At 34.0% G+C, this 21,999-nt stretch overlaps 1 protein-coding gene and 1 non-coding gene across 5 annotated transcripts; one reads left to right on the forward strand and one right to left on the reverse strand.

Annotated features, from left to right (window-relative positions):
- Nucleotides 1–1,531: 1,531 nt before the first annotated feature.
- On the forward strand, nucleotides 1,532–13,317 carry LOC114307032 (WD repeat protein). 4 transcript variants are annotated; one of them, XM_082907629.1, is made up of 12 exons: nucleotides 1,532–1,810; nucleotides 3,333–3,437; nucleotides 3,561–3,673; nucleotides 3,816–3,967; nucleotides 9,028–9,116; nucleotides 9,203–9,743; nucleotides 10,344–10,481; nucleotides 11,382–11,629; nucleotides 11,720–11,802; nucleotides 12,393–12,504; nucleotides 12,759–12,833; nucleotides 12,907–13,317. In XM_082907629.1, the coding sequence occupies exons 1-12, from the start codon at nucleotides 1,721–1,723 to the stop codon at nucleotides 13,084–13,086; spliced, it is 1,926 nt and encodes a 641-aa protein (XP_082763755.1). In that variant the 5' UTR covers nucleotides 1,532–1,720; the 3' UTR covers nucleotides 13,087–13,317. The 4 variants fall into 4 exon arrangements, with proteins under 4 accessions (XP_082763755.1, XP_082763756.1, XP_082763757.1 ...); XM_082907630.1 differs by having other exon boundaries at nucleotides 11,388–11,629; XM_082907631.1 differs by having other exon boundaries at nucleotides 1,592–1,810; nucleotides 10,365–10,481.
- A 1,587-nt stretch (nucleotides 13,318–14,904) lies between these two features.
- On the reverse strand, nucleotides 14,905–17,395 carry LOC114307034 (uncharacterized). The gene is made up of 3 exons (XR_014356120.1): nucleotides 17,189–17,395; nucleotides 15,631–15,985; nucleotides 14,905–15,039 (listed from the first exon to the last, which is right to left on the reverse strand). It is a non-coding gene; the product is annotated as an uncharacterized LOC114307034 (transcript).
- Between the last annotated feature and the right edge of the window lie 4,604 nt (nucleotides 17,396–21,999).

Here is a 21,999-nt window from a genome sequence, read left to right on the forward strand (position 1 = left end):
GAGTCATTGCAAGCATCATCTACCAGATTGAAGCATTCCTAATAGCGTACCGAATATTCACGAAGGGTTTCGCTTGCTCTAATTTGCATCGCCCAGAGGGAATCGGCTTGCTTTGGCTGGATCTCATTAGTGATGAATCTACCCCTAAAGGACTTCTGGAGCTGATAGAAGCTCTTAATCGACACTGGTTCCAGTTTTTAATACCATATGACGGCCAACGATTCCAGACTGCTTGGAAACATTCGACACATGAGGGTTTTGTCGTCAGCATGAAGTGTCATTGCTTGCTTATAATGGCGAATGTGATCGGTAGGGTCCGATTTTTCGTCATAGAGGGTGAACAACGATGCTTTGAACTTTTGGGGTTGTACGACCCTTGCAATTTGTCGCACAAAGGGGTCATGCTTATCTTCCTCATCCAAGTCATTGCTCTTCCCTCATTTATGCCGTACATACAGATTTCCTTCAGATGAGCTGGATACATCAACTCGTCCTTTTTTTCTGGGTTCTGGGGATAGTGAGTCAGAATCACTGTCATTAGTGCGTTTCCGAAGTCGACGTCGTCGATCATCCTTCTTTCCCGAAGGTCAACCCCCGTCTTGGCATGCGGCTTGTTGGGATTTTACAACTTCCAAGGCCAAATCCTGGCGCAGGCGCTTGTTCTCAGCCATCATGTCTCTAGCCACTGTTCATTTTGCTTTGTTTGATCCATAATCGCCTGCATTGTTTTATGCATTGAAGTTGAGGGTGAGGTTTGAGCTACTAAATCGAAGTTCAAGGCCTGTCGTGCGGCGATATTCTCCGGTCCAAGCATGTTTCTTGGAGTGAAGTCGTCTCTTGGCGTAGTTTCGTCAGCGACTATCAGAGGATCTTCTGTGACGCCCGCTATGGATGTGCTTGACTATTCCCACAGACGGTGCTAATTGTGGAGAAGTGGTTTGAAAATACTCTTGGATCCTGAAGGACGTTCCTGATCCTCTGATTGCCACTTGAAAAAATGATTAACACTCCGTTCGAGGGTGCCGGAATTAGCATTTCGACGGACAAGTTAGTATATATCTTTTCTCACTTGCTTGTGTCTTAAGTTTCTTTTTTTCTGTCTCACATACCTCTCTTTGGTTGATGCTCCACTCTTTTATACTCGTCTCTAGTCTCGGAGGTTGGGCCCACTTTTAATCCAACGCATAACTGCTCGCTCGGCCATTTTGTTGTGTGCCTATTCGCACTCGGCTTCTTGTACGTCTGATTCTATGGCCGATTTAACTATTCGGCTTCACGGTCCCTCAGGACGGAGCCGAATAATATATATCCTAATTTTCTTCAGATTCATTTGGTTTTCCTACGTATACCATTATTCGGCTCCTACAATTATTAATGAATTTTAAAAAAGGGTAAAATAGTAAATTTATTTTATTTTATTTTATTCTTTAATTTTTGAAAAAAGACTAATATTTTGATATAATGAAAAATAAAATAAATGACTAATATTTTAAGATGAAATGAATATGAAAAAAAAAAAAAATAAGGATTTAGTGCAGTAATGCGATAGTTGAGGGGGTAAAGAGTAATAATGATTATTTGCTGTTTTTCTAGCCAAAACCCCGCAAAACCCTTGGTGAGGCTGCTCAAAACCCTCGGCTGTCCCTCTCGTTCGTCTCCGCAGCTCCTCTTCTTCTTCCTTCTCTCTCTAAAATTCTTTCTGCGATTCTGATTTTCTTCCATGGCGAGACTGAAACTGAAATCTCTCATCACTTCTTTCACTCCTCAAGGCGACTATTTCGCCATTATATCCCCTAACGGACTCGTCAAGGTCATCTCTCTCTCTCTCCCTCTCTCTCTCTCTCTCTATATATATATATATATATACTCATATACGTAGGGTTTTCAGGAAACTTTACTGGGGAGAATTTATGAAAAGACAGTAGAATATTTATGTAAAAAAATTAAGATCCATTGGATTTTGAATCACATTTATCTTTTTTAAAAATTAAAAAAATAGACAGACAGATATAATTTAAAAAATAATCATTTCTATAAGTACATGTCCCATCAATTTGATTTTTAACATGAATAAGGGTCGTGTTGAGCCCTCCCTACCCCAATTTACCCAATATTTAGTTAAAGTTGGATCATTTTGGGGTTTTACTTAAATTTTCATTATTTCTAGGGTTCTTTTGTGTGTCTATGTAAGTTGCAACTCTGGTTTGTGCAATGCTATTCACATTTATTTTTAGTTTGTGAATATGAATTATGCTTTCTTTCTTTTTTTTCCCCCTTTCAGTGTTTTAGTGCCTGGTTTTATCAACTGAAATTTATTTGTATTCATTTATGTTTGAATTTAGGGATCTAAGAACTTTCTAATCTTCATAGAGGTGCCAATGTAAATTAGTATTATCACTTACTTTTTTTTGTCACAAAATTAAAAGAAAAGGACAAAGTGCTAAAATAAGAAAGTAAACCATGAATAGGGAATTTCATTACAAAGGATAACTAATAATGTGATCACTGAATTTTTTTCCCCTAAATAGACTAGAAGGATTAGAAAAATGACACCAAAAAAAAAAAAAAAAAAAAATTGGTTGTTTTTAAACATTTTGCTAAATTTACTTGTGAATTTGATTGAGTATGAATCAGTTATGCCATGTAGTTTGTAACAATGAGTTGGAAAACCTAGACATTTGATATATCAATTTATTGAATTGTAGATGGGTACAAGTGCAATCCAAAAGTTCAAAACTCCTGCTAGTGTTGTGCACATTTATGTAATAGTTTGAACTAGCATGTATTAAATTGAAAATTAGCACTGTTAGAAGCATGTAATTTCACTGACTCAATCAGATTTATCATATGTTTGCATTATGTTTTTTTAATCTTTGTTTTCATAGTAACTTTAATTTTTTATTTGGTTATTCTGGAACTGATTTTTATCAGTTCTCTTTTCTTATCTTCCACATCTGTCACCTAGGAAGTGAAATTAATTCAGGAAAAAGTTGTTTGGAGTTTGTGTAAATCTCAAATTTGGCTCTGACTCCTTTTTGCATTTCTTAGTAAAATATTAGTCTGTCTTTTCATTTGTGAATTACTGTCATGGAACGCCAAAGAATACAGGAAATAAATTCAGGACAGGAAAAACTTTTTCTTTACTTGTTTCTTTGTTTTTGTGTTTTCCAAGCATTTATTCTTTGGCTTTATACTTAAATACCTCGAAATTGTTTTTGCTGGAATTTACCAAGGAAATATTGTGACAATGTTGTTGGTGTAATACATGTTTGTTTGTACTTTTATATGTTATAATCCCAATGCACAAAAAAAACTTGATGCATTATTTGCAGATCTGGAACACAAGTAATGGAAGTCTATTGGCAGAGTGGAGTCAGTCAGATGCTGATTCTGATGATAGTTTTTCTTGTATGGCTTGTAGTTTTGTTGGGAAGAAGGTGATATCATGCTCTCTCGGAAAGACCTTAAGATTGTTGTTTGTTTCCTGTTTTGGTTGCTTACAAATTTGGTATAATTAGTATGTGATACTTGGATTTTTTGCTTCCTTTCCAATCTTTTAGCGCAGCAAAGGGCGTGGTACTTGCTTATTAGCTCTTGGCGCAGATGCTGGTGAAATTTTGACCGTTAATGTTTTCAGTGGTGAGAAGAAGTGGAAATCTACATGTCACGCTGGGTACGTTAGTTAGTTATGCTAAATACTCATACATGAGAAGTTCATTGTCTGTAACTTTTGCATAAGCAACACAAGTGTATTGTTACATTGGCCTCTAGTGCACAGCTTGATGAGTGATACTATTCTCTCTTTTCCTGCATAGTGGCATTGCTGGTCTATCTTTTACAAATAGAGGCCGCATTCTTTATACAGTTGGTAATGACGGAGTGGCAACTGAGATGAACTCAGAAACAGGGGAAGTTGTAAGGCAGTTCAAAGTTTCAAAGACTCATATATCTTCTTCAGCCTTTTGTGGTGAGTAATTAAGGCATTGCAGTTCTCTACAATATTGCTGGAAATTTGTGTTAATGCATATAATAAGATAGTGGCATATGATAGTGGTGTTGGTGGTAGATAGTGGCATGTATAGAATATGATAGTGGTGTTGGTGGTAGATAGTGGCATGTATAGAATATGATAGTGGTGTTGGTGGTAGATAGTGGCATGTATATAATATGTAAGTGGCATATAATGGGTTATAATGATGTTTGTAATATCTCCTATATAAGGAGTGTCATTTGGTCTTGTAAAATAAGAAGTTTTGAATATAACAGAAATATATTCCTTCTTCCTCATATTTTCGGAGTTCTTCTCCCTCATATTTTCTAAGTTGGTATCAGAGCTACAAAAAACACAGCAGCCCTAAAATCGTCGTAGCCATGTCGGAAGTCACGTCCGAAACCACTTCAACCCCTGCCGCTGCCATTCCGGTGAAAACGTCAAACTCTCACTCTGTCCAAATCACCACCATCCGCCTAAATGGTGATAATTTTCTCCGCTGGTCACAATCTGTCCGGATGTATATCCGTGGGCAAGGAAAGATCGGTTACATCACTGGTGACAAGAAGGCTCCTGTTGTTAATGATCCGCTGTTCGACAATTGGGACGCTGAAAACTCCATGGTTATGACATGGTTGGTCAATTCCATGGAGGAGGATATAAGCTCTAATTACATGTGCTATCCTACTGCACAAGAATTGTGGGATAATGTTAGTCAGATGTATTCTGACCTAGGAAATCAATCTCAAGTTTTTGAATTAACTTTGAAGTTGGGAGAGATTCGTCAAGGAGATGATTCCGTCACCAAATATTTCAATTCATTGAAAAGGTTGTGGCAGGATCTTGACATCTTCAACACATACGAATGGAAATCGGTTGACGACTGCAACCACCACAAGAAAACTGTGGAAGACAGCCGTATTTACAAGTTTCTTGCCGGCCTCAACATTGAGTTCGATGAAGTGCGAGGAAGAATTATTGGCAGACCTCCTCTCCCATCCATTGGCGAAGTATTTGCCGAAGTCAGAAGGGAAGAGAGCCAAAGGAGCGTCATACTTAAGAAAAAAGGTACTGGTGAATCAATTGAAATTTCTGCTTTAATTAGCGATGCTGCGGCCAACAAGGCTGCAAATTACCAACGCAGGTTTGATGATAAGCCACGGGTCTGGTGTGATTTTTGCAACAAGCCTCGCCATACACGCGAAACGTGTTGGAAGATCCATGGCAAACCTGTCAACTGGAAAAGCAGCAAACAAGGAGAGAAGAATCGTGGCTTTCCTACCGCTAATGAAGCCGATTCAGGTCCCTTCAACAAAGAGCAGATTGATCAACTCTTAAAGCTGATAAAATCCAACTCCTCATCCGGTACTCCTAGTGTTTTGTTGGCACAAACAGGTAGAAATCCTAAAGCCTTCTCTTGCCTAAACTTCTCTCCGTGGATCATAGATTCCGGTGCCTCCGATCACATGACTAGTTTTTCCCATTTATTTAGTACCTATTTCCCTTGTTCTGGTCATGACAAAATCAGAATAGCCGATGGTAGTTTTTCACCTATTGCAGGAAAATGATTTATTAAACTAACTGAGAAAATTAATCTCAATGCTGTTCTTCACGTCCCCAACTTAGCCTGTAACCTTTTGTCTGTCAGTAAACTATCTAAGGATTCTAATTGTCGTGTTACATTTTTTGAATCCCATTGTGAATTTCAGGACCAGAACTCGGGGATGATGATTGGGCGTGCTAGGATGCTTGAAGGTCTTTACTACTTTGATGAAGTACCTGTTAGTAATAAAAAAGCTCAGAGCTTTAATAGTACTAGTTCAATCTCTGTTCGAGAAAAAATAATGCTATGACACTATAGGCTAGGACATCCTAGTTTTCTTTATCTGAAACATTTATTTCCCGAATTCTTTAAAGGGATTGATTGTTCTTCTTTTCATTGTGAAAGTTGTATTTTTGCAAAATTCCATCGCTCTACTTATTTGCCAAAACCTTACCAGGCTTCCAAACCTTTTTATTTGATTCATAGTGATGTTTGGGGCCCTTCTAAAATCACTACTCTTTCTGGTAAAAGATGGTTTGTTACATTTATTGATGACCATACCCGCTTATGTTGGATTTATTTGATGAATAAAAAATCTGACGTGAAAAATTTATTCACAAATTTTTACAATATGATTGAAAACCAATTTCAAACCAAAATTGGTATTTTACATTCTGATAATGGAACAGAATATTTCAATGAGCAGTTGGGTGAGTTTTTGGAAAAAAAGGGGATTTTTCATCAATCTACATGTCGGGATACCCCTCAACAAAATGGCATTGCAGAACGAAAAAATAAACATCTACTTGAAGTAGCACGTGCTATAATGTTTTACATGCATGCTCCTAAATATTTATGGGGTGAAGCAATTTTAACAGCCTCTTATTTGATAAACAGGATGCCTACAAAGGTGTTAACATACAAAACACCTTTCGATTGTCTCAAAACTTTTTTTCCTGACACGAGGTTGTTTTCTGATTTACCCGCCAAAGTTTTTGGATGTACTGCCTATGTTCTTGTTTCTAGTCAATTTCGTTCAAAACTTGACCCCCGTGCTATAAAATGTGTTTTTTTGGGGTTATTCCTCAAACAAAAAGGGGTATAAGTGTTTCGATCCTCAAACCAAGAAATTTCATGTGAGTATGGATGTGTCATTTGTGGAAACAAAATCCTATTTCCCCAACACTTCTCTTCAGGGGGAGACAAGTGGAGTAGAAGACCGTTTTTGGGATATTTCTATCCCGCTCCCCAATGTCATTTATCCTACACAAAAACCACATCTGTCTGATAATGATCACTTAGGAGAACCAAGTTCTATGGTGCCTAGTCAAGAAGATTCTTGTTTAGGGGGAGAAGTACTACAAAATGATCTAAATCCTGAGCTTCAGGTTTATACTAGGAAGCGATTTCATCTGAGGAATAATGACCCGAATGTCCATCCTAATGACCCGAATGTCCACCCGAGTTCTGGCATCGAAATTTTAGGTAATCCTATTCCTTCTATTTCCGACCTTGATGTTCCTATAGCAATTAGGAAAGGTGTCCGAAATTGCATTAAACATCCTATTGCAAATTACCTCTCCTATCAAAGACTGTCTAAAAACCATAGAGCTTTCACATCTAGGATTTCACACTTGTTTGTTCCAAGGAATATACAGGAAGCATTGAATGATCCGAATTGGAAATTAGCAGTCATGGAGGAGATGAATGCTTTAAGGAGAAGTGGTACTTAGGAGATAGTTGATCTACCCAAAGACAAGAAAACAGTTGGGTGTAAATGGGTGTTTACGATAAAATGTAACGCAGATGGAAGCGTTGAGAGATACAAGGCGAGATTGGTGGCTAAAGGCTTCACTCAAACTTATGGGATCGACTATCAGGAGACGTTTGCTCCTGTTGCTAAAATAAATTCCATCAGAGTACTGTTATCTCTTGCAGTAAATTCAGATTGGCCTCTACATCAACTTGACATTAAAAATGCATTTCTCAATTGTGATCTTGAAGAGGAGGTGTTCATGAGCCTACCGCCGGGATTTGAGCAGAGACTTGGAAGCGACAGAGTATGCAGATTGAACAAGTCGTTATACGGACTCAAACAATCACCAAGAGCATGGTTTGAACGCTTTGGGAAGGCAGTTATCAGTTGTGGCTTCTCGCAGAGTCAAGCAGATCACACAATATTTTATAAACATTCAAAAAACAGTAAAATTGCAATTTTGATTGTTTATGTTGATGACATCATTTTAACTGGTAATGATGAAGCAGAGTTAGCAGCCCTCAAAGAGAAACTCGCAAAAGAATTTCACATTAAGGATCTGGGAGCCCTCAAGTATTTCCTCGGAATGGAATTTGCAAGATCCAAGGAAGGTATATTTGTTAATCAGAGAAAATATGTTCTTGATCTCCTTGGAGAAACAGGTATGCTTGGTTGTAAGATGGTGGAGACTCCGATCGAGCCTAACTTGAAGTTACAAGCTGCTAAGGCTGATATTGCCTTTGCAGTCAGCATGGTAAGTCAGTTCATGCACTCACCAGGGGCAGAGCACTTTGAGGCCGTTTATAAGATCTTAAGATATTTGAAAGGAACTCCAGGGAGAGGCTTACTGTTCAAGAAACATGGACATCTTCAAGTTGAAGTATACACAGATGCAGACTGGGCAGGAAGTGTTACAGACAGGAGATCAACATCCGGATACTGCTCCTTTGTAGGTGGGAACCTAGTTACATGGCGGAGTAAAAAACAGAATGTGGTAGCTAGAAGTAGTGCAGAAGCAGAGTTCAGAGCTGTTGCCCATGGAATCTGTGAAGTAATGTGGATTAAAAGAATTCTTGAAGAATTAAAGCTTTCTCACCCGACACCTATGAAGGTCTATTGTGACAACAAAGCAGCTATATCTATAGCTCATAACCCAGTTCTACATGATCGCACAAAACATATAGAAGTGGATAAACATTTCATCAAGGAGAAAATTAATGTTGGCATAATCTGTATGACCTACCTTCCAACAGGTGAACAATTAGCTGATGTACTAACGAAGGGACTACACAAGAAGCAATTTGATAAGCTGACTAGCAAGCTGGCTATGGAAGATATCTTCAAACCAGCTTGAGGGGGAGTGCTGGAAATTTGTGTTAATGCATATAATAAGATAGTGGCATATGATAGTGGTGTTGGTGGTAGATAGTGGCATGTATAGAATATGATAGTGGTGTTGGTGGTAGATAGTGGCATGTATAGAATATGATAGTGGTGTTGGTGGTAGATAGTGGCATGTATATAATATGTAAGTGGCATATAATGGGTTATAATGATGTTTGTAATATCTCCTATATAAGGAGTGTCATTTGGTCTTGTAAAATAAGAAGTTTTGAATATAACAGAAATATATTCCTTCTTCCTCATATTTTCGGAGTTCTTCTCCCTCATATTTTCTAAGTAATATTAACCCAGTGTTTTTTGTTTTTAACTTTATCTCTTCATTTGTTATGGCAGATGAGAAAATCTTAGCCATAGCCAGTGGTAAGATACGAATTTTTAATTGGGAAAATGGGAAAGAGTTGTTGAAGTTTTCTACCAATGAGGCAAGTTACCTTAGTTTCTTGACATTTGTTGGACAACACATAAAAATCACAGAGAACTAACATTTTTTATTGTCCATATCACTCAGGGTCTGGTGCAGCATATTTCCATTTCTGATGATGCCAAGACCATTGTTACGTCTGGGCCTGGCGAGAAACATCTTCAAGTGTGGAAGTGTGATTTGAGTACTGGAGTTAAAAGCAAAGGACCTATTCTTTCCATGAGACATCCTCCTATTGCATTTGAATGTAAGAATAGTACCAATGGAGAGGACGTTTTAGTTGTCCTCTCGGTTTCAGAGTCAGGTGTAGCTTATGTGTGGAATTTGAAGTCCATCTCTGAGGAGGAGATATGTCCAGTTAAGGTGACAGTTAAAGCTAGCAAAGGTGAAATGGACTTGCAAAATAGTGGAAAGAAGAGTCGCTTTTCAATAATGGCTGCCAGATTACATGCTGTAGAGAACGATGGACGAGTGACTGCCCTTATTGCATATGGTTCCACAGATTCTCCACAGTTTTCTTTCTTGGACATTAGTAACCCAGCGGAGGACATTGTTATAACTGCTGGAGATGAAACAAAGAAAACAAGTAGTGAGACTATTCAAGAAAATGGTGTTGTTGCAGGAATAGGTGAGGCAAACTTTTGTTCTCTTGCTGGAATATAAAAACCTATGAGCTTTGTTTACAGTTTTGTCTTTATTGCTTTTGCTTTTGCCTTTATATATATATATATATATATATATATTTGTCTTTTGATGAGAATTATTCTCATTGCTGCTCTTTTAACTTTTCGATGCTTTATCAATCTAGTTCTGTGATGTTGTCTGTCTGTCTGGTGGGAAACCATTTCTATTTTTTTCATTTGGTTTTTCAATTCAATCTTCAGTTTGCTGAAAATGTTTAATTTTATCATGATTCTAACTTATAGGAATCTTTTTGTCACGATTTCTGCTCGTAAAGTTGGTCTAATTTTATCTTTTAAAAGAATGTTAGTTTCAATGTTAATAACTAATTTTGATTCTATTAGCAATTACAAGGTGCGAATTCAAGTCATACCATTTCTGTGCAGTCCGTTTGTCACAACTTTTCACTTTTCTTTTTGAAGAGTTAAGCATGAGTTACAATGTATACTGTGGAAGCCAAGTGATTCCTTTCGTGTTTTGTGACATGTATGTAATATGGTGTAAATACTGTGCTTTTTTGGAATTTCTTTCTAATGATTCTGTATAGATACGGAAAACTGTCTGACAGGCCCACATGAAGACGATTTAGAAGCAGTAGCTTTACCAATCCAAAAGAAAAAATCCAATAAGAAACGCGCAGCATCTGACCCGGATCTTGCAGATACAGAGAACTCAATTGATAATGGTAAGCAGGTTACGTGTACACTGATTCTGTGGTCAGATCTCAGTTGAGTCAGTCTTTGTATTGTATGTTTGCCTACACAAAAGAAATCATATCTTTTATATGTTGATGCTTTTAAGATAAAGATTTTTTCTGGAGTTTAAAGATAAAGCCTAATCATGTCTAGCCGATGCAGTTCAAAATTTCATAGCACATGTACTTTAGAATCCAGTCATCTTTATAAAAGTTCAAACTGTGCTGATTTGTGTGGAATGTGGAGTGAAAGAACATATGAAACCCATTGAGCTGTCTCAGATGATTTCTAATTAGTACCTTGTTGGCCTTAGCTATGGGACCTTGGACAGGCAACACAAACTTGACGTGAGCTTTGAATACAGTCTGTTAATTTTCTCTTTTGTTCTTTCCGTCTCTCTATTTGATGATGAGGTCCCAGCTCTAGAACTATTGGGTGGGACTGTTTTTGGGAACGACCTGGAGATTCCTGTGGAAGAGCTTTTCATAAAGGACTTACTTATCATTCTCCATTGTGGTGCTATAACTAACAGAAAACTATTAGAGGTTACTTTTCCATTGGTGGCTGAAGTTTGCCATGACCTAATAAACGTGCTGCTACATTTTAAAAATATCCTTTTTAGTTTTTAGGTTTTTTTTTTTTTTTTTTTTTTTTTTTTCTGAAAAAACCAAGACCTTTTTGTGAGTCAGGTGATATGACAACCAAAACCTTGGTGAAGTTAATTTTTCACAGATTGGACTTTGTATTGTCAAGTTGAATCTTTGACTGACGTTAATTCATGCTATGCTAACGTGTTAATATTCAGATCTTTGGGATTCTTTTTATAAGATGAATACTGATAAAATGAACAATTCAGATTATTTTAACCAATAAACTGGCTTTGCTGCTAGATACAGCTCATGAAGAGCCAATGGATGGAAGCCAAATTGACAAGGATTTAAATGAGCCAACCATGGGTGAGAAACTTGCAAGTTTAAATTTACTAGAGAATAACGAGGTTAAAAGCATTGAGAAAAAAGAAATTTCTCAGCACGTGATGCCTCCAAGTGCGGATTCTGTTCATGTTTTGCTTAAGCAAGCGCTACATGCTGATGATCGAGCACTAATCTTAAAGTGCTTACATACCCAGGATGATAAGGTTCTCCCTTAGTCCCTTTTTCTTTGGTTAAATGTTTAATGATGTGAAGGTATGGCTCACCTAATACTACCCTCCTGGTATTTCTTGCAGGTGATTGCAAATTCAGTCTCACTATTAAATCCATCTGATGTTATCAAACTTTTAGACTCACTGATATCTATAATCCGGTCTAGGTAAAGCACGTTTGGCTTAATTGGTTTTATATAATACCTATGTATGATGGATTGAAGTATTGTTTCGAATGTTACATATTATTGTGAAATTTTCAACTAGTTTGTTAGTATTAGGAACTTTTGATGATTTGGTCCCGTGCTTTTGTGGACTCATGTTGACATCTAACTTTTTTTAGCGGGAAATGTTATGAAAAGGATTTCTATGCACAAAGCCATTCTCGTGTACTATTTGATGAATGATCATTTTATCAAGTATTACCAATATTTCTATTTCCATGCTTGAATTGACTTTAAATGCATACTATTTACTAATCATCCGTTGTCTGTTTTATATTTGATGAATCTCTTAGTGCTAACTCGTGCTTGAGAGCCAATGGACCACTACTGACCACCCATTACTCAGTGAACCTATCAAATTATTTTCAATGTGTCATTTATATTGGTTGTACAGTGCTAGCTGAGAAAGTTTGATATTGTGTTGGTTTTTGTCTGTCTAGTGTTCAATAATCAAATTCACACCTCTTTTTGCTCGAACTTGTAGTTTCAATATTAGAGGTTGATGATTTGTTTATGATATATTCTCTTGACAGGGGAGCAGGGGTGGCTTGTGCCCTTCCATGGTTGAGGAGTTTGCTTCTTCAACATGCAAGTGGAATAATGTCCCAGGAATCTTCTATAAGTGCCCTCAACTCTTTATATCAGGTCACGACTAGTAAATTTATGGGAAATTAAAGATAATATTTATTGTTTGTAATAAGCTGATTTTATGATTTCGCAAACAACATATTTTTCTTCCTTCTATATCGTGATATGAATTTTTTGTGTGTGGGTACAATTTGTCGTATACAAATTCAATAAATTGCTCAACGCAATTGCATGATCAATTTTCTAATCTCATTTGTTTCAGTATTGCCTTACTACTTATTTCTTATGGGATTTTTTTGGCTTCTCTGCAGCTCATAGAATCTAGAGTTTCAACATCCCATCCGGCTCTTCGACTATCTAGTTGCGTAGACTTGCTTTACACAGCGGTGAGTAATTTCTAAATGCATAAATGGAACTAGTAGGTGCAAAATTTTAATAATGCATGTGTTCTTTATACAGACTGTCGAGGATGGTTTCGATGAGAATGCCACAACAGAACCGATTGTTTATGAGGACAGCGATGAAAGTGAAGACAAGGAATCTGAGGATGCCATGGAAACTGATGAAGAGGGCGGTAATGTTGAACCATTGCAGGACTTTAGTGACATCAACGGATGTGATGACTTGGCTTTTGATTGATACATAAAAATGAATTTCACAGATGAAGCACCCATGTTTGTTATCGACTGCTTGGGAGTGACATAAGAATTTTGATTAAGATGAAAATTTTGTAAGAAAAAGATAATTCTTGTGTTTTTATATTTTATTTTTCAGGAAATTAAAAATTAAATGTATTGTATAAGAAAATTAGTTTTGTTCTATTTTCTATCACTTTCATGCTAAATAAACTCATAAAAGTTATTTATTTTATTTTATTTTATTTTATTTTGCTTATTCTCTACCTATTTTATCATAAACAAATTGAGCCTAGGGGATTTGAATATTTGACAACAAAATTAATATCGTGTTCTGGGATACAATCTTGTTTGACTTTGAATTTCCAAAAATAATTTGTTGAGTTTTCAATTCATATTTTTGTATTTTTGATAATTTTTAAAAATATTTTAATCAAATTTTTATATCTACTTAATTTTAAAATACTTAAAAAGTAAAAAAAAAAAAACAATTATACCAAAAAAAAATTAAAAAATTAAAATAAGAAAATGTATTGAATTTTCATTTTTTTTTTTGTTTTTTTTGGTATCTGGTGATTTTTTTTTTTTAATTCACAAATATTATATTTTCTAAATAATATATATATATATATGAAATTTTCTGGAACTAAACATGACTCGTTTACTATCTTTATGCTATGATTTAGTGAAGGATGGAAAATATTCATTTGGACACTCCACCCAACTAATGAATCACCTTTCCTAAATGATCTAAACACAACTTAACTAACAACCTTTCCTCTCCGCTTGTACAATCTCACGGTAGACCACAACCACTTGTCATGATTCACCACTCTCATAATGCAGCCTCCTTTCCTCCCTTCTCATCCACCACAGGCCACCACCAACACTTCCATCTACATCAGTTGACGGATCAGATTATTTGAATCCATTTAATTTAAAAATTATTAAACGGATTAGATATCGGATTATCAATTTTTATAATATTCTTTTGAATGAAATAAATGCTAAATTTTGTTTACTTTCCTTTTTTTATTTTTTGTCATGATAAATTCATTTACACTGTATTTGGTTGAGGGATTGCGGGAGAGATTTGAAAAGAAAAGGAGAAAATGTGTGCGAAACTTGGTGAAATATAAACATATTTTATTCACATTTCACCTACCTATTTTCATTTCTCTTTCTAAATCCCTCCTCAAATTCCCAACCAAACACAGCGTTATAAGTTTCAAACTCTAGGGACTGGTTTGATTAGAAAAAAGAAGAAGATGATAATGAAAAATAACAATGGTAGAAAGTGAAGCGAAAAAAGAATAAAAAGAAAAAAAACATATAATATTTTTGCATGCATTTGTTTTAAAAGATGTGAATATACCATTTTAGGGTTATTAAAATATTAGCTCTCACAGTTTTTAGCTATCTTTCTTTCTTCTCTTCATCCCCCCCAACCCCAATTAGAATTGTGTGTGTATATATATATATGGTCTTTCAAAAAAAAAAAAAAATTTGAGGTGCTGTTTTGTTCTGAAATTTTCTCCTACTAATTTTTTCCAATGAAAAATTGAATGAGTCCATGAAATATTTATAAATTTAATTCATACTGTTATAGTATTGGTAATAGACTTATCAAATTTTAATTCATTATGATATGCCAATTTACCGTCTAAAATCCGCAATAAACAGTTAAATTTACTTTTCACATTGTCGAATGTTTAAATAGATCTGATTGGATTATTGAATCGAATATTTAAAATTTTCAATTTCAAATTCAAGTGACATATAATCAAATTTATCGAATTCTAAAGTGATATATAATCAGAGAGACGCAGAAGTTAAAAGCACATTTCATTAGCAAGACTCCAAATATCGGCTAATAAATATTGATATTTGGGACTCATGTCAATATTTACCAATATATCAACTAGACCGATATTTGACTGTGTCACCATACATTACTCTAAGGCCCCGTTTGTTTTGGGTTATAGCAAGGGGATTAGGATTACTAGTACCTTGGGATTAGTATATGGGGTGTTTGTTTTGAGAGATAGCCTTGGGACTATTAATACCTTGGGACTAACTAATACCTTGGTATTACTAATACCTTGTTTGTTTTGAGAGATAGGGAGGGTATTACTAATACCTTGGTATTACTAATACCCTTGGGGAGAGGATTCATAGTGAGGAGGTAGAGATGGTATTAGAAAAATAGTGAGGGGATTAGAAATTTTTTTATTTTTTTTATTTTTTATATATTGGAAATTGTTTTTAAAATATAATTTTTAATTTTTTATATTTTTTTATTTGTTTTATTATTTTATATAAAAATAATTTAACAATTCCTCACTACTAATCCCCTCACTATCAATCCCCTCACTACTAATCCCCTCACTATCAATCCCCTCACTAACAATCCCCTCATTATTAATCCCCTCACTATCAATCCCCTCCATTCTATCTCTGAAAACAAACGACCCTCACTAACAATCCCCTCACTATTAATCCCCTCACTATCAATCCCCTCCATTCCATCTCTGGAAACAAACGGGGCCTAAAGTGCCAAGAGAACATGCCCAAAGACCAAAATACATAAATAGAACTAAAAACAGACAACACCACCAACAGAAAAACTTTCAAATGTCAATTCAATCTAGCAGTCCTTTGGGGTGGTAGTGGTTTTGTTTGGATCATCTTTCTTCCCCAAAACACTCTTTTGCACCTTGTGCCATGGTCACCGCTTGCTCCCCTGTCTTCTGCAGTATTTCCACCGCCGCCGCCGCCTTCTCCTTTGTGGCCTGGGCGACCACCGCGGCCTGCTCTTTTGTGGTCTTGGCGGCCGCCGCAGCCTTCTCCTGGATGGATTGGGCCGTTTCTGACGCTTTTTCTTTGGCGACACCTGCCTTCTCCTATTATATGAATGATTTAAATCAATTTAAAAAATTAATTATTTAGAAATTAAAGAATAAGCTATTTCTGTTTTCTGATCATTGAGACTTTTTTTGGCAGAGCATATAAACGGTAAAAAACATATTAATATCAACTATAAATTACTACTCCTTTCATCCCATTTTATTAGTCCCATTATTCTATTTTTGGTTATCCCAAAGTATATGTTCATTTTGAAAACACTTCAATTTAGAAATTTTTTAAGTTGTCCCTTAAGAAGTAATTATAAAATTGATTTAAAAATTAGAATAGAAGAGTACTTTATAAATTAATATTTTAAAATTTAAATTCAAATGTAATAATTACTTATCTGCTTCAAAAGTTTAAAATTTTTCAAAAGAAAGTATCAAAATAGGATAGAGGGAATATATTAATAAATATCGATATAAAAATAAAAAAAATTCTCTATATATCAATCTTTAAAACCTTAATAACAATAAAGGACCCAAGATTTTTGAAACCATTAGACAAATATTAAAATGATATCTTATTTAATATAATTTTTGAAAAATTAGGCCATTCAATAATAAAAAATTAATTTTTTTTAATTTTTTTTTTTTGAGTCACTTGGACATGTCCATCAAGCTAAATAGAAAGACCTAAAACAAGTCCTAATACAACAACACAAGATTTACAGTGCTTTGAAGACCAGTAAAACTACACATTCAAAAAAAAATTCTAAAAAAATTATTCAAAATTTAACATGGACTAGATTTGTTAGAGAAGTTTGCCACAAATACATCAAGTTCTACATCTGTACCATCTATACATTTTCTAAACAACTTTCCTGGTTACTAACATGTAGTCAAGTGATAAAAAATTAATAAGCAAGCAAGAAAGACTAATTAAACTTACAGTAATAGACTTTAACTATATAAAAATTATTCAAAATTATGATTTAAATTTATTTTACTTATAAATTTTACGCTATACAAATTCAATCCTAAAATATATTTAAAATAATTAAATGGGTTTCATAGACATGTTCATAAACATTTCATTTCAGTGAATTTGCAGGGAATATTTTCAAATTAATGGTAAATTATATATATATATATATATTAAAAAGTAAAATCATAAATTTTTTCATTAAGTAGTGAATAAATTTTTTTAAAAAATCTCTGAAATGTAATTTTCCCTTAAATAGATGTCTTGATTATTACCTCAGCTTGGACCTTGGTTTTGTCTGCCATTTTTCAAGTAGTTTTTGTAGTGGCAGTAATTAGGAGTATTTGCCTTAATCTAAAAAAGTAGAGGCCAGAAAATTGAGAGACTTGTTTCTTCTGACCTGTGAGCAAGTGTTAAAAGCTTCACTGATTTTTATTTGTAGGCGTTACAAATGAGCCTCTGATCGACACGTGTCCAGATGTCTGACGCGTTCACAGGGCACGTGTCCTTAGTGGTATGGACTCGTTGATGTCGGTCGCCGTTGGATCTTTGCCGTGTGGCGTTTTGATTCGAATAGCCAACCATGCCTTTATCTTTTCTTTCTACTAATATAAATAAATAATAATTTACATATACTTTAAAATTTTAATTTTTTTCAAGTTTAAAGTTTATGGTATACTATTTAGGAGTGAGTAGCGGAGATCCGTCAAAATCGACCGAATCGATCTGATCTGTCGCATTTCGTGATGACGAGCAAACGATTGCGGATTGATTTTCTTCAATCCGCCAATTTGGCGGACGAATGGCGGATTTGAAGTTCCTTTGGTTGCAACCGAACCGCCAAACCACGAGCACCCTTAGCAATTTATAAGACTTTGTATTTTCAATTTGTTTAAATATTTTGTTTGTGTTTTCAATTGAAAAATAGTTTAAATATTCTGCTGAAAAAAAGTTTTCAACTTGAATATATTTTTTGAATTGAAAAAAATAAACGCATTATTTATCTATATTTTTTGATTTTTAAATCTAACTCTAAAAGTAATAAATAGAAAATATGATATATGCTGGTTGGTTTTTGTTTTCAAAAACATATAGAAATGTAACAATACAGAGACATACAATCTCTACTATTACTCTGTTCATGGTTTTGGTGGTTTGAATTGTTTTTATATTTTAAGAATCACGTATTGTAATACTTTATGTAGATGAAGCATGCTGTGATTATAATATATGGATGAGGCATGCAGTGATTGTGATATTCAAAAGTTTCAAACTTTCTTTCTTTGGATGAGACATGCAATAATTGTATTACTTTTTTAAGTAATTGACTGTAATACTTTCTTTATTTTTTTCTTTTTTTTTTTGAGGAAGTGCACAAGTTGAACTATGTTGAAAATTTATAAAATTTTAAACCGCCAAACCGATTCGCATCCATCTGCCAAACCGCCAATCCGCTCAATCCACATCCGCCGGATTGACGGACGGATGCGGATTAATTTTCTTCAACCCGCCAATTTGGTAGACGGATGACGAATTGGAGGTTTCGTGGCCGCAACCGACCCGCGCCCACCCCTAATTCTATTAACCAGAAATCTTAGTTAGTGTCTTGAAACATTTGCTTATCCTTATATTAAAGGATTGTTTAGGATGTTCTAAATAAGTACACTTTTTGACTTTTTATAAAAAGATGTGTAAAAAAATAGAGAGAAGATGTTGATTGATATGACCCAAAAAAAATAAAAAGATAAAAAATATAGACTTATTTAGTCTTTCCAAACTTGACCTAAGTGACTGATTTTTTATTTTTTTTTAAAACAAATAATTATGCAAAGTGTTATACAGATAATACTTTTACCACTCATGCAATATAAATATTATAATATTAAATTTTTTTATTGTTACTTATTTAAATTATATATGCATTGTGTGTTAGTTGCTAGTATGAATATGATAGAACTTGAAAAGGTTTTAGGACTCATTATGGCCCATGTTTCGATAATTTAATCGTGCATTTTGTAGGACTTTATATATATATTATTTATAAAAAAATATTAAATAAATCCGATAATTGTAATTTTTTCCTTTATAGTGTTTGTGTTCACAAAAATAAATAGTCAATTTTAAAAAGCATATTTGTTAATTTTTTTAAAGGCAAATGCGATAAAATAAAAAAAACTACTATTATTTGATCGATCTAATTTTTTTTAATGAATGATATATATTGAATGCTCTATAAAATAAACGGTTTAGATCATCAAAACATTACTGATGATAAGCCTCACAGGCTTTCTAAATTCTTTCATATTGGGATGTAAAATAAGCTAAACTAAACCAGTGAATTCAAATACAACAAGTTTCACAATTTTGATATAATTATAATAAATTTTATTTAAAAAAAAAATTAAAAGGACCAAAATTAATGTGAATAGTGTATTGTCACAAAAATAAATAAGATAAATATGTTTTTGATATTATCCCTTATTTTTAAAGAGTGTTGCTCTTAGTACTCTATCAATCATTTTAGATCCTTCATTTTTTAGTTTTATTTATTTATTTATTTATTATAATAATAACCTCAAATGAAATTACTGAAAATGACATCAAAAATGTTGGGATACCCCATCTCACAATTAAATCTACACACTCGCTACATCATGGGTTAAGGTTCAAGAGACCACCCACCTCCATCATCACCCATCCAATCTTTCTCAAAGTCCACTTTCAAAACTTATCCACTCTCAAAATCTTGAAAATCCTTTGGCGATAATATTTCGGTGGCAACTACGGCAATTATTTGATTACATACACTTCTTCGGCAATGGCAATGAGTGAAAGTTTTTCTAACAACCACAAGTCCATAAAACGAGAAGAGTATAACAATAAAAACTCAAAAAATGTTCACAACTTTGATGGTGTAACTAGCTCAAAGGAGATTGGCTTTGTAAGGGTAAATTTCTTAAAAAAAAATTGACAAAATAATAAAAATTGTTCATTATTTTTTTCGGACTGAACTCCTTCAGTCCTGAACATATGATCGAAATTCAAGAACACAAGTCCGAACATTGTTTATTTGTTCAGGAACAGGTAACTGAATATTTCTTATTTGTTTAGGAACATATAACTGAAGCAACAGCAGAAACATACAAACAAAGAAGATCGGACCACCCTTGGGTGGTCATCCGACCTATTGACCGGAGGATGAAATCCTACCCGATTTTTCTTACATAGAGAGCATACAAGTATAGTCAGACCATGAATGAATCACAAAAAATCAACCAGAGAAGTATGAAAGTGAATTGTGTTGTGTGTGTGAAAAGAGCTAATAGAAAAAAAAATCAAACAGATTAACAAATCTCGTAATGAAGCAGAGAAAACATTTCTTAATTATCACAAATTTTTTTCACTAGTTTTGTGAGGTTCCACCGTTGTAGGTTTTGTTAGGATTTTGGGAGAGAGGCTTTTTAGGGTGTGGGGGGTGTGACGGCGTGCATCTGAATGGGTAAAATATTTTTATAATAATAATTTTGATATTATTTGAGGAGAGAGAAGAAATTTAAAAGGTTTTAGAATTTATAAGTGAGAGTCTAAAGAAATGAAAAATTTTAAATAATTGATAGGATACTAATAACAATACTCTTTTTAAATTATTAATAAAGAAAACATTAAGTATTACATAAAATAAAATTTTAAAAAATAATAATAATTCATCCAAACAATTCTTTTTTCCCGAACCATTTTTGTTTAGAAAAACGGACAATGTCCCATAAATCCTAACAGATAGGCTTGTAGACTAATTAGTCCGACATTTATTTTCGTAAACGCCCAGGTGCCATATGTTAATTGACACATTTGTCTTGGTTGTGATATTGTCTTGACCTGCTCCCACACTCAAAGTTAAGTATTATGATCATCAGTAATTGATGTTATTTATGGTCAATTTTTGACCGAATAAACAAATAGGAGTGAAAATAATATTTAAGTAAGAGTATTAAAATAATTATTGGAACTTTTATTTTTTTTATAACAAAATTTAATAAACAAAAAGGCAGATCTTTAGATATGAAAAATAGAATTATAAATACTATAAAAGTGTTATGTGTGTCTATTTCGTAACCTCGCGTCTAAGACTCTCCAAAATTTATTTTTGAATTGCATTGTTTCCTGAAAATTGGTAAACAACTATAAACACATGACAGAGTGAGAAATATTATACTGAGAGCATAATTACCGTGGATAAGCTTTAGGTTTAAAATAGATAAAATAGAATATTTTTCTATTAGAGTAAATAAGTTGTTCATATGAAAACAAAAATTCGTTTAAAAAAACATATGATATTATACAAAAATATATAACCATAATCACGGTGCAGAACAGAATAGAGGTCAATGGATTCATGACAATATAGAGGTACAGATTCAAGAGGTGGCTCGTACGGATTATAGAGATGGCTCCCACAATAATGTAACATTTATTTCCGTACAGCACTTTGCTTCGCATAGAACAAATGTCAATAGATCCATGACAACAGATGGCCACAAGTGATCAAACAGAGGCCAATAATTATTTAAATCCCTCGCGGTATGAGACTCATGTGGTGGCACTTACCAAAAATAAATATTTATATAATCATTGTCAAATAATTATTAAAAGTTAAACGAAGATATCCATAATTTTCAATTTACTACTCCTTCCATCCCATTTTATTATTCCCATTATTCTATTTTTGGTTGTCCCAAAATATATGTTCATTTCGAAAAGTCAAGACTTTAAATTTAATTGTTTTTAAAATTCTCCCTTATGAAGTAATTATAAATTGATTTAAAAATGAGAATAGAGGAGCATTTTTTAAATTAATGTTTTCAAATTTAAATTCAAGTGCCTCTGTTTGGCAAGTTGGTTTTCAGGTTTTTTTGGCTATTTTAGCCACAAAAAACAAAATAGGCTATTTTAGCCATAACAAACAAAATATCACATCCAACCTATAATCATTACATTCTTCTCTCACAAAAAAGTCAAAAAAGCCAAAAAGCCAAAAAGCCCTTCCCAAACCAAGCTTTTTAGCCCAGGCTAAAATAGCCAAAAAAGT

The sequence above is a fragment of the Camellia sinensis genome, chromosome 15, assembly GCF_055761805.1.
Source record: "Camellia sinensis isolate YWXY chromosome 15, ASM5576180v1, whole genome shotgun sequence".
In the NCBI taxonomy this organism is placed as follows: Eukaryota; Viridiplantae; Streptophyta; class Magnoliopsida; order Ericales; family Theaceae; genus Camellia; species Camellia sinensis.

What these genes read in the sequence shown, in the direction of transcription:
- LOC114307032 (XM_082907629.1), top strand. Translation starts at nt 1,721, where the DNA reads ATGGCGAGACTGAAACTGAAATCTCTCATCACTTCTTTCACTCCTCAA. An exon ending in GTAGTTTTGTTGGGAAGAAG is followed by an intron (nt 3,438 to 3,560) that starts GTGATATCATGC and finishes CCAATCTTTTAG; the next exon opens with CGCAGCAAAGGGCGTGGTAC. An exon ending in ATCTTCTTCAGCCTTTTGTG is followed by an intron (nt 3,968 to 9,027) that starts GTGAGTAATTAA and finishes TTGTTATGGCAG; the next exon opens with ATGAGAAAATCTTAGCCATA.